Genomic DNA, 13,727 nt, shown 5'->3' on the forward strand with positions numbered 1-13,727 from the left:
CCAACAAAGCAAATAAATGGTTTAGAACGTTCGCCTTGATGCGTAGAGCCGGAGGCACTACAGGGACACATTTCGCTGTTTTGCACCGTCTCTGTGTTTACACCGGCATCTCCTGCTGAACGCGTTTACATACACTTCCTCTTGAACGTTGGGTGGCAGATGCTGCTCCCGGGGTTTAACTTCCTGGAGTCTGAGGCATTTTTTGGATCCTGGAGATGTTTTGACATGCCCTGACATTTATGCTTATTTTAGTTACTTACACCACATTAATTGAAAAAGTCTCATTACACTGATTTCAGCACAAATTGTGCTACATTAATGTGTGAGCAACATGTATGTACATGTTTGTATTTTTTAGATTAAGGATACTGAAAAAGGGCCATAAAACACATACTAAAATTTGTTTCACAAGACCTTTGGGTGCTGAATTTTGTAGACCAGAGTCTTTGCTACAATATATTGTGAAAACCATCATGTCCATTCATTCTCATTAATCAATAAATTGATTTAACTTTTGGAAGTCACCTTTTGTTTTAGAAAGGCTGTAATCAAGGGAGTGTCAATGGTCATGAATATTTTTATGTATTTCACAATTAGGGTGACAATGGCCCACCCCCTAATGGGGCTATCAGTGTGGAATGCCACTGTGAGAAGAATGAAGGAAGAATGTTTTCGATTATTTTATCTTATTTTTTATTTTATTGACAACATAGTTAACAATACAATTTATATACTGTAACTATTACTAACAATATAACTATTTTTTATTTTTATTTATTTTATTTTTTTGCATGAAATAGTGTAAATATTAGGGAAATAGTTACATAATTTGTAAATTATTGCAAATACGTTTGAGACAGCAAGATACATTTACAGTAACAAATGAAGGTAATTCTTTTTCAAAATAAAACTTTAGAAAAGGGTGCACCATTTCTTGTTCATTTCAATCATATTTGACATTTAATTACCTCTTGGTGTGCTAGAAACATCTTGTGGATGCACCGGGACACATCATCAGTGATGTTACCTGGGGTCTTCAGGTGTTTTGGTCTTTCAACATTATATACCCTCGCCCAGACGACCCAGTCAGGGTTGATCAGGCCCGACTTTAAAAAGTCAGTGCCACTCTTTTAGAGGAAAATATTCTCTTTTTTTATTAGAATATATACTCTCTTTTAGCTGTCGAAACACCCAGGGGGGTTCTCTGCACTGATTCGTGCACAAGGGGGAGAAACCGCTGAAATGCGCCATATATCCAACAGCATACGCAGAGGTGAATGGAACGGCAGTGGAATTCAGTGAATTAATTCAATAAATGAACACCGCTCAGCTACGAAGAAAAGATCTGAAGGAGTGGTTGCGAGCCGACTCCTTTTATTCCCGTATGTCCGGGGGAATGGCACACAAATTCCACTCGCCAATTCCCATTTGCCTTTTTTCAAAGATCAGAGGTGTTTGGGGCTCCCAAATGTGACCCCTAGTGTCACTACATTGACACAACGTCGAGTGAGTGACAGATAGGGAACAGTTCAATATTTCAGTCCCTTTTTACTATAAGTTCTCCTTACTACCCAGTAGTGGCAATATGCAAATTGCCAAAAAGAAAAAAAGAATGTGAAAGTAAAAGTGGAGATTTATAGTAAAAAAGGTCTTTAACAGATCTGTTTCTCACTCACACTTATATCACTTTTGAAGATATGGATTTAACCACTGGAGTCTTTTGGATTACATTTATGCTGCCTTTATATGCTTTTTGGAGCTTCAAAGTTCTAGCCGCCATTCAATTGCATTGTATGGACCAACAGAGCAAAAATATTTTTCTAAAAATCTTTGTTTGTGTTGAGCAGAAGAAAAAAGTAACACATCTGGAATGGCATGAGGGTGAGTAAATGATGAGAGAATTTTTATATTTGGGTGAACTGTCCCTTTAAGTGCATTTAAAAAAACAAAAACAAAAAGTTTATAAGATATTTTAATAAAAAAAAATAAATAAATAAAAAAAAAACCTTATCTTGTGTTTAAAATTTAGACAAAAAGTATTCAGACACTTTCATGGATATCAAATTTAGTCAAACATTTTTTTTTTCATTTGTTAAATTACACCTGTGGTTACTGACTTCATAAATCCATTAAAAAATAGCATGGAACCAGTTAGTTGTGCAAAAATGACAAAGAAAAGTGAATTTATGAGAAACTGTCTTATTATTTGCATTATTTGTAGTTGTGATTTGGTTTGATAGTCTGTTTTTCATATAAAAGAATTGTATAAATAAAATGCACTTCTAAGTGTGGATTAAGTGTCTAAATATTTTTTGAGGCCGTTGTATATGCACACACTTATCACTCGATGTAAAGACTTGTGCATACTGTACTGTTATAAGTTCCTAAATTAATTCATATGACTGCACAATGTTTTTATGAAAATAAAACATGCACACAGGTGTAAAGGATTTGATAAGCCATGTGTGGTTAATTTTTTGTTCAGGAGAGAGCGTATGTTCAACACTGTGTAGATGCTGCACAGAAATATGTGGCAGTATCATTTGACTGAAGTCTTTCAATAGTAAACGTGCCCTTACTGTTTCCATCACCCTTTAGGTCAAACTTGTTTGTAAATTCTGGCTCTAACTGAGGCTGTGAACCTGTGAGATATCCCAAGAGCAAAAGCTGTTTGTCCTGGGTTTGTTTATACCACAGAATACGATTATAGTTCGAGATGCTATGGGAACATTGTAGCTTTGGAGAATCCTTGAGATTCACAATCATGTCACGAGGCATCTGGAGAACTTTGTCACTCTGTGTAAAACCTAGAGAAACAAAAGACATGAATTATAAAGTATGTAAATACATTTATATTAACCTCCTCTAAAATGTTATTAAAAAAAAAAAATAAAGAATCTGTACTGGATATCACAAAATAACTATTCATACCCTTGGACCGAAACAGAGAAAAAATTATAGTGATAAGAGTCTCTCTAATTATAAATTGTCTCATGTTTAGCCTGATGACTGTGCTGAGCTGAGTGATGACTGCACATAATGCCAGTGCCAGAAAAGAATAGGCAATTGAAGATTTCCTCTGTTTACAGAATTCTGGTGTGGTGTACCATAAACAACACCACCTCCTGCAGTTCATATGTAAATCTGCAGCTTTGGAACAGATGCCACTTTGGAAGTGTGCCACCTGTCTGTGTGAGCTTGGTACCAGAGATAAAAAAAAAAAAAAAAAATAACATAAAAAGAGAGAGAAGTTTTTGCACATCTGTGAAATGATTCTGTTACACTGTGTTCACCCACTGCGCACAAATACAAGGCACTGTCATGAGACTCCAGATTGTTTACAGTTAGAGAACCCTTCTCAGCAGCCCCGTGAGTCACTAAATCTTTAGTTTTGTTGAGTTTTCCATATTCCACTGTGCCAAAGCTGGTTGTATATACTATGAACTCCATAGTTTCTCCATGGTACTGTAGGAACCAGTACATTCTGTTGTAGGTAGCACCTTTTGTGTGACTGCAGGTCAGTTTGGCTGTTTCCTTAAGTTGTAAAAATAATGTTGGAGACTGCACAATATCATTTACATTAGCATAACCTGACCCCCAGAGAGAAAAAAAATGACAGAAAGATGGACAATGAATTAAGAATTTATCAAAAGCAATTAACATATTATTTCACAGCAAATCTTTTCAAATTTTGTGATATTTCAAAATACCTAAGATCCACTGAAATGATACAATCATGAACACCAACACTAGATTCATGATGACACTTAAAATATTGTCAAACTTACAAAACACACAATGTCTGTTTATAAAATGTGTCATCACAATGTGTGACATTACAGCTCCCATTTGCTGTTGCTAACAGAAGAGGTGGGACCGTAACATCTGGGGTTTTCCTATTTGACAGTTTTATTGCTCAGAGGTTGCTCTTTCATACTCATACTCAGAATTGCTGGAGTTTTGTTTTATTTTATTACCAACTTTGTCTTAAATGCTTTTCTTAAAATTCCTTAGGATAAATAAAAATGGAAACAAAATAAATAATCAACATCATTAAGTAAGAGTATAGAGCTAAAAAAACATTATGTGAATAGTATAGCTCAGATCATTTGTGCTGTATCCGAAAACGTAGGCTGCTGACTTACTGCCTTGCTGCCTAATCAGTTAATGGCTTATCCTACATGATTTTTGAGTGAATGGAACTCTTAAGGAAACTGGTCTCAGAACAGTTTGAAAAACACATTTTTTTCATCCTACCTCCGTATACAGACTCCGAAGGCAGCATTTTCTAGTTTTTATTTTTATTTTTTATGCAGCCTTGTTCTTGGTAGAATCTTTTGAGACATGTTTGACTTTCTATCAAAATCTTTGACTTTTGATTGCAGAAACCTGAGCATAGTATGTGACACTGTTCAAATCTCTTCTGAAACTAGATGCATGTGAGATTACTGGGTTGTATTTCTCAAGATAAAAATTGGAGAAGCAAAAGAATTTGCAAAAGTCTCTCCATGTAATCATATTGCTGTCAAGAAGAAACAGTTAAGATCAGGGGCGGCACTAGAGAATTTTGGTTGCCGGTGCTATTGGGGTGCCAGATCATTGACAAGGGAGCCGAGCTACAATCACTAAAATTAAAGTAGGCATGGACATGAGATTTTAATATCTGTTTGCATGCAGTGACTAGAAATTACTACGTCACTACCTGTCTGTCACTCAGCATAACAGCCAACACATTTCCAGAGGAAGAGGTGTCACATAAAGAAAATAGTTTACTATTATTGTCTAGGGGGGCTCCGGGGTCATGCTCCCCTGAGATAAATTTTTTAGAACAAACGGAACTAAAGCGTTCAATTCTGATGACTTTGGGAGCAGCATTTCTACATATTCTTGAGTACCTTTGTGTAGCATTAATGTATGGGCTAAGCAGCTGTAAATGACTTTTATGAAGGTGATGGACATCTTTGGGACGTGATTGTGTTTGCTGGTGCCAGTGGCAGCGGCTATGCTCTATGCAACTGCCTTGAGCATCTGGTCGTGGCACCAACGAAAGCGACCATCCCCAAAGGCTTTTGGGCAGCTGCCGAGGAGATGCTCCAGAGAACCCCTTCCAGGACAACGAGGGCAGGAGGGTGTCTCAATTTTCCCCCAGATGTGAAGGTTTGCCGGGCTTGGTAGGGTGTCATAAACCATCCGGACAAGGAATCGGACATGATGGAAGTCTGCCTGCATGATGTTAGCCCAGGTAATCCTGCATTGCAGTATGCTTTCCCACCTTGTCCATGCCCCCTGCTGCCGGAGCCCCACCATCCTGCTTGCTCGATCTTCCTCCATGCCTGCTCTGACTTCTTCCTGGATTAAATGGTATCGCTCTCTGCCCTTGCCCGACTTGCCTCTTTAGAAAGTATCCCACTCTGCCTTTTGCCACTGTCCCCACTAGAGCCCCTTGCCTCAGGCGTGCCACTTCCACTGCTTCCTCCGCTATCAATTTCCTGCCAGTTCTCACATCAAAACTAGCTGATGACACTCTGTGATCCCTGGAGTCCTTGTACTGCAGAAGTTCTCTTGTTTGTAACACCATAAACTCTTCAGTGAGACCATTGAATGGGAGCTGCACGATGTTACTGTGCCTGTATAGTGCCGTACCGCTGAGGCTGCAGTGAAGTCCCAGCCACTTGCGGAGATTTCCATTGAAGTACCTCTCAAGTATTTTATGAATAAATAAACCTCCATTGTGACTGGAATAATATATTGGAATAATGAATGTTTTTTGTTTCAGGCACCATTCTGAGTAAACTCTAGAGACTGTTGTGCGTGAAAATCCCAGGAGATCAGCAGTTAAAGAAATACTCAAACCAGCCCTTCTGGCACCAACAATCATGCCATGCTCCAAATCACTGATATCACATTTTTTCCCCATTCTGATGGGTGATTTGGATTGGGCTGTTTTGGCAGCACGAGGGGGACCTACACAATATTAGGCAGGTGGTTTTAATGTTGTGGCTGATCGGTGTATATATATATATATATCAAAAGTAACTAAATACCTAATTCTTGTCTTCAGTAATGCATGCATTTATACACTGATCAGCCATAACATTAAAACCACCTGCCTAATATTGTGTCGGTCCTCGGGCGGGCGCCTGGTGAACTGAATCGCATAGCAGAGTCGGATCGTCCTGGCCAGCCAGCGCGACAGATTGGAGAGTGCTAGCACCGCCTCCAAGCTCCGAGCAAGGGGCACCAAGGGGACAATCGTGTCTGACGTACCTGCGGGTGGGGCCTCATGGCAGGGTGGAGCAGGAGTTGCCACATCGAGGAGCCTCGTGTCCTGAGCTCTTGGCTGTGCTGAGAGAAAGGTCAAAGCACTTACCTCCCTCCGCGTGCCCACCATAGGACCGGTCAGCGACGGGGAGGAGGGTGAACGTCCTCGTGACTCGTCACAACCGCCTGAGCGTGGGTGTGTGTGTTCTGCAGCTGGGCACGTGAAGGCGGGGAACCCGCTTCCGTAGCGCCATGCCTGTTGTGAACGTTTGGTGTCCGGCTGTCATGATAACACACGGCCATAAACACTGGCTGTGTGACCCAGGAAATGAGGAAACCGCTCTTTCTTTGAAAATGTGGGTGCTGTAGCCCCTCGGGCGTGTGGCAAAGTCAAATTCAAAGGAAACAAAAGATTCTCCTCCTGGCCCTCAACCGGGGGATGGAGTGGTCTGTCCACCTCCTCCAAGCTTACAGCGGGTCTCCTCGTCCCTGGTTCGCCCGTCTCAGGGGTGCTTCGAAGCCTTCCTAGGGTTCTTGGCGCCGGGTCGTGGGACGGGGGCGTCAGCTCCCTGCGGGGGGCTCTATGTCGGGGCCGGGCAGTCGGCCCGGGCTGTGGCAGAGCCGGTGTCTTCACCACAGGGGGACGCCCTTGGCGACGAGCAGACAGGGTGCGGGACCTTGAGCCACACCGGGACAGGATGTGTTGGATAGTCTCCGTCTGCTTCTTGACCACCGAGAACTGCTGGGCAAAGTCCTCGACGGTGTCGCCGAACAGGCCAGCCTGGGAGATGGGGGCGTCAAGCAAGCGTACCTTGTTGGCATCCTTCATCTCGACCAGGTTAAGCCACAGGTGGTGCTCCTGGACTACCAAGCTGGACATCACCTGCCCGAGAGCTTGTGCCGTGAGCTTCGTCGCCCAGAGGATGAGATCGGTCAACGAGCGCATCTCCTGCATCACTCCTGGATCGGGACTGTCCTCATGCAGCTCTTTCAGTGCCTTGGCCTGGTGCACTTGCAGGAGGGCCATGGCGTGTAGGACGGAGGTGGCCTGTCCAGCAGCACTGTAAGCCTTGGTCGCCAAGGACAACGTGGACTTACAGGCCTTGGATGGGAGTCTCAGGCGATTCTGCCAGGTGGGGGTGTTTTGCGGGCACAGGTGCACCGCAACCGCCTTGTCCACCTGGGGAATCGCCGTGTACTCCCTGGCCGCCCCACCATCGAGGGTAGTGAGAGCAGAGAGGCTCAGAGTTCGGGTCTGGGCAGTAAAAGGTGCCTGCCATGACTTTGTGAGTTCCACGTACACCTCCGTGAAGAATGGGACCAGGGCGGGGCATGGCTGTGAGTGGCGCTCTGAGCCCAGGAACCAATCATCAAGCGCGAGGGCTCAGGGCAGGGTGGAGGGTTCCACTCAAGCCTGATGTTCGCGGTAGCCCGGGCAAGCATGGCCGCCAGCTCTGCGTCGGCCTCAGACTGGGCGACCACACCCGAAGTTGGAAGCCCAGTCAAGTCCTCCACGTCCAACTTGATCAGCCCACTCTCTGATGCAGCGATCGAGTGCTCATCCTGCTCTCGAGCCCCGAATGTGACATCAAACTCATCCCAGAACTCAACCGGGGCAAATGAGCGTACTGGGGAATGGGAGGTCCGTGGGGGATTATCCGGTGGAACCACTCCCACTGGGGTACCAAAATCGCCCCCAGCGCTAACTGACGCAGCCTCGTACCTGTAGGTAGAGGGACCGGGGCGGGGAGCAGCTGGAGTGGCTTTCCTCTTTAAGAAGGAAAGCCTCAACCGAAACATTGCCATGGTCATGCTTTCGCAGTGAGAGCATGAGCCATCCATGAACGCTGTCTCAGCGTGGCTGTAGCCCTGACACGTGAGGCAGCAATCGTGGCCATCAGAGGCGGAGAGGTAACGACCACAACCAGGAAATATACACAGGCAACTTTAAAAAGACATTCTCCATCAGTGGCACTCTTATAGAGGAAAATATACTCTTTTATTATTATAATATATACCCTCTTTTAGCTGTCGAAGAGCCCAGGGGCGTTCTCTGCACTTATTCGTGCACGAGGGGGAGAAACTGCTGAAATGCGCCGTATATCCATCAGCATACGCAGAGGTGAATGGAACGGCAGTGGAATTCAATGAATTAGTTCAATGAATGAACATCGCTCGGCTCTGAAGAAAAAATCTGAATGAGTGGTTGCGAGCCAGCTCCTTTTATTCCCGTATGTCCGGGGGAGTGGCATACAAATTCCACTCGCCAATTCCCATTGGACTTTTCTCAAAGATCAGAGGTGTTTGGGGCTCCCAAAAGTGACCCCAAGTGTCACTACATCGACACAACGTCGAGTGAGTGACAGATAGGGAACAGATGAATATTTCAGTCCCTTTTTACTATAAGTTCTCCTTCCTGCCCAGTAGTGGCAATACACAAATTGCAAAAAAGAAAAAAAGAATGTGACAGTAAAAGTGGAGATTTATAGTAAAAAAGGTCTTAAACAGATCTGTTTCTCACCCACACTTATATCACTTTTGAAGATATGGATTTAACCACTGGAGTTTTATGGATTACATTTATGCTGCCTTTATATGCTTTTTGGAGCTTCAAAGTTCAAGCCACCATTCAACTGCATTGTACGGAGCAACAGAGCTGAAATATTTTTCTAAAAATCTTTGTTTGTGTTGAGCAGAAGAAAAAAGTCACACATCTGGGATGGCATGAGGGTGAGTAAATGATGAGAGATTTTTCATTTTGGTTGAACTATCCCTTTAAGTGTATAAAAAAAAAAAATAAAATAAAAATAAAAAAATAAAAAATAAGTTTATAAGATTTGTTAATTAAAAAAAATATTGATCTTGTGTTTAAAATTTAGACAAAAATTATCCAGACATTTTCATGGATGTCAAATTTAGTCAAACATTTTTAATTTGTTAAATTACACCTGAGGTTACTCTGGAAGGATACCTGTGTGAAAACTGACTTCATAAATCCACTAAAAATTAGCATGGAACCAGTTAGTTGTGCAAAAATGACAAAGAAAAGTGAATTTATGAGAAACTTTCTTATTATTTGCATTATTTGTAGTTGTGATTTGGTTTGATAGTCTGTTTTTCATATAAATGTAAACATCAAATGCACTTCTAAGTGTGGATTAAGTGTCTAAATATTTTTTGAGGCCGTTTTATATGCACACACTTATCACTCAATGTAAAGACTTGTGCATACTGTACTGTTATAAGTTCCTAAATAAATTCATATGACTGCACAATGTTTTTATGAAAATAAAACATGCACACAGGTGTAAAGGATTTGATAAGCCATGTGTGGTTAATTTTTTGTTCAGGAGAGAGCGTATGTTCAACACTGTGTAGATGCTGCACAGAAATATGTGGCAGTATCATTTGACTGAAGTCTTTCAATAGTAAACGTGCCCTTACTGTTTCCATCACCCTTTAGGTCAAACTTGTTTGTAAATTCTGGCTCTAACTGAGGCTGTGAACCTGTGAGATATCCCAAGAGCAAAAGCTGTTTGTCCTGGGTTTGTTTATACCACAGAATACAATTATAGCCCGAGATGCTATGGGAACATTGTAGCTTTGGAGAATCCTTGAGATTCACAATCATGTCACGAGGCATCTGGAGAACTTTGTCACTCTGTGTAAAACCTAGAGAAACAAAAGACATGATTGAGAAAGTATGTAATTACATTTATATTAACCTCTTCTAAAACTGTATTAAAAAATAAAGAATCTATTCTAGATATCACAAAATAACTATTCATACCCTTGGACCAAAACAGAGAAAAAATTATAGTGATAAGAGTCTCTCTAATTATAAATTGTCTCATGTTTAGCCTGATGACTGTGCTGAGCTGAGTGATGACTGCACATAATGCCAGTGCCAGAAAAGAATAGGCAATTGAAGATTTCCTCTGTTTACAGAATTCTTGTGTGGTGTACCATAAACAACACCACCCCCTGCAGTTCATATGTAAATCTGCTGATGCTGCTGGAAAACATTCTATCAGACTGCATTGTAATGTTGAGGAAGTGTGCCACCTGTCTGTGTGATCTTGGTATGACAGATAAAAAAAAAAGAAAGAAAAGTTTTTGCACATCTGTGAAATGATTCTGTTACACTGTGTTCACCCACTGCGCACAAATACAAGGCACTGTCGCGAGACTCCAGATTGTTTACAGTTAGAGAACGCTTCTCAGGAGCCCACTGAGTCACTAAATATTTAGTTTTGTTGAGTTTTCCATATTCCACTGTGCCAAAGCTGGTTGTATATACTATGAACTCCATAGTTTCTCCATGGTGCTGTCGGAACCAGTACATTCTGTTGTAGGTAGCACCTTTTGTGTGACTGCAGGTCAGTTTGGCTGTTTCCTTAAGTTGTAAAAATAATGTTGGAGACTGCACAATATCATTTACATTAGCATAACCTGACCCCCAGAGAGAAAAAAAAAATGACAGAAAGATGGACAATGAATTAAGAATTAATCAAAAGCAATTAACATATTATTTCACATCTAATTTTTTCATATTTTGTGATATTTAAAAATACCTAAGATCCACTGAAATGATACAATCATGAACACCAACACTAGATTCATGATGACACTTAAAATATTGTCAGACTTACAAAACATACAATGTCTATCTATAAAATGTGTCATCACAATGTGTGACATTACAGCCCCCATTTGCTGTTGCTAACAGAAGAGGTGGGACCGTTACATCTGGGGTTTTCCTATTTGACAGTTTTATTGCTCAGAGGTTGCTCTTTCATACTCAGAATAGCTGGAGTTTTGTTTTATTTTATTACCAACTTTGTCTTAAATGCTTTTCTTAAAATTCCTCGGGGAGACGTATGTGAGATTACCGGGGTGTATTTCTCAAGATAAAAATTGGAGAAGCAATAGACTTTGCAAAAGTCTTTCCATGTAATCTTATTGCTGTCAAGAAGAAACAGTTAAGATCAGGGGTGGCACTATTTTGGTTGCCGGTGCTATTGGGGTGCCAGATCATTGACAGGGGGTGCCGAGCTACATTCACTAAAATTAAAGTAGGCATGGACACGAGATAATAATATCTGTTTTCACGCAGTGACTAGAAATCACATTTCTACGTATTCTTGAGTACCATTGTATAGCATTAATGTATGGGCTAAGCAGCTGTAAATGACTAACAAGACAGCACTAGTTGAAGTTTCTCAAAATTGCCTTTCAAAAAAGTAGCCTGCTGTGACAGTACCAGTATAGTGATGAAAAGGTGATGGCAGTACTATGGTACTTTAGCACCTTGTCTACACCAGATGTGAGCAGCATGTCGCTTGAAAAGCATTATAGATCCCATTATAATCAGTGAAGCTGTCTGAACTAGAAGCATCCATGAAAGTAAACAGGTGTCCCGTTCCATTTTTCACTGCACGCGCTGGCGCTACTCAGACCAACAAAGCAAATAAATGGTTTAGAACGTTCACCTTGATGCGTAGAGCCGGAGGCACTACAGGGACGCATTTCGCTGTTTTGCACCGTCTCCGTGTTTACACCGGCATCTCCTGCTGAACACGTTTACATACACTTCCTCTTGAACGTTGGGTGGCAGATGCTGCTCCCAGGGTTTAACTTCTTGGAGTCTGAGGCATTTTTTGGATCCTGGAGATGTTTTGACATGCCCTGGCATTTGTGCTTATTTTAGTTACTTACACCACATTAATTGAAAAAGTCTCATTACACTGATTTCAGCACAAATTGTGCTACATTAATGTGTGAGCAACATGTATGTACATGTTTGTATTTTTTAGATTAAGGATACTGAAAAAGGGCCATAAAACACATACTAAAATTTGTTTCACAAGACCTTTGGGTGCTGAATTTTGTAGACCAGAGTCTTTGCTACAATATATTGTGAAAACCATCATGTCCATTCATTCTCATTAATCAATAAATTGATTTAACTTTTGGAAGTCACCTTTTGTTTTAGAAAGGCTGTAATCAAGGGATTAGCATTCTACTCTGTGAAATGTTTTTCATTGCATACAGTATGTCATATTGTTTCACATACAGTTTCACTTAAAAAATAGGTAGTATTCAGTATACTGTACAATATGTAGCAAACAGCACTCTAGTATTTAGCATAGCAAAAGATCATTATCTGTGTTGCAGGAATATATATATATATATATATATATATATATATATATATATATATATATATATATATATAAAAAATGTTTTTCCAAGATTTTCAATTGTTTCATGGTTCTTTACATTGATATATCCACCAAAATGTGCTTTGTGTGATTAAGACCAATTCGAAATGATGAAGAATTACAACAAATGCGATGCCCATCTTTTAAATTAATATGGGAGCATGAATTCTTTGTGTAATGTTAAGCTATCTGTGTGCAGTACTGAGTAGATTACTTTTGAATTATAATCTGGTACTGATTACAAATTGCATGATTAAAACTGTAGTCAGTAACATAATCTATTGGATTACATTTGTAGATTAATCTAATATGATTGCTTATGGATTAGTTTTGGATTACTTATGACCTAATTCCTGTTTATATAATTCACATTTGAGTAGGATAAACTTGTACCATTTTGACATAATGTTGCTTACCGGTAAATATATTAAATTGATCAAAATATGAGTACTGATATGATTTTTTTTTTAAGTGTGTTTTTTTAAAACTTTTTTACTTAGTTTGTGTGTCTGTTTTTTGCGTGAAATAAAATAGGAACATAAAATGCATTACATTTTTACTCTGATATTACTCTGACAATATTGGCATTAGCAGATTAGACCAATTATTTTTGTAAATCAACATCATAAAAAAACAGTCTCAAAAATTGTTGTACATTAATGTACATTTTAATCAGCATTTATGTGTGGATTACCGCTCCATATTCAGTGTAATTATGGCTGGTGGCTAGTATAAGGTCTGTGAGTGCAATTCCACCCCAGTTCGAAAACACTTGAAGATTTACCGAACGAATATCAGCTGTAGGCTGATTTAGAATGAAGAATTAAAGGGATCAATAAAATTATCAAATCAATCAAATCAAATCACTTTTATTGTCACACAACCATATACACAAGTGCAATAGTGTGTGAAATTCTTGGGTGCAGTTCCGAGCAACATAGTAGTCATGACAGTGATGAGACATATACCAATTTACAATAAACATCAGATTTACACAACACAATTTAAAATCTAATATACACATAATTACACATAACACACTATACAAATAATAACATACAATGTACAGTATACAATACACACAATATAGAATACACATTATACAATAAAAATAGTATATATAGTATATATAAAATGTACAGTAGGTTGTATTGTACTGTATTGACATTCAGGCTGTCGGTTGATAGTAAGTTGCCAGTGTGTTTTTAAGAGAGAATATAATTTATGACAGTCCGGTGTGAG

The 13,727-nt window shown here is 40.1% G+C and overlaps 1 protein-coding gene across 1 annotated transcript; it reads right to left on the bottom strand.

Moving 5' to 3' along the window:
- Positions 1–2,499: 2,499 nt before the first annotated feature.
- On the bottom strand, positions 2,500–13,187 carry LOC127454710 (uncharacterized). Its single transcript, XM_051722073.1, has 6 exons — positions 13,180–13,187; positions 11,982–12,008; positions 4,374–4,408; positions 3,343–3,590; positions 2,932–3,079; positions 2,500–2,807 (listed from the first exon to the last, which is right to left on the bottom strand). The coding sequence occupies exons 1-6, from the start codon at positions 13,185–13,187 to the stop codon at positions 2,500–2,502; spliced, it is 774 nt and encodes a 257-aa protein (XP_051578033.1).
- Between the last annotated feature and the right edge of the window lie 540 nt (positions 13,188–13,727).

Source organism: Myxocyprinus asiaticus, chromosome 17 (genome assembly GCF_019703515.2).
Source record: "Myxocyprinus asiaticus isolate MX2 ecotype Aquarium Trade chromosome 17, UBuf_Myxa_2, whole genome shotgun sequence".
Classification (NCBI taxonomy): Eukaryota; Metazoa; Chordata; class Actinopteri; order Cypriniformes; family Catostomidae; genus Myxocyprinus; species Myxocyprinus asiaticus.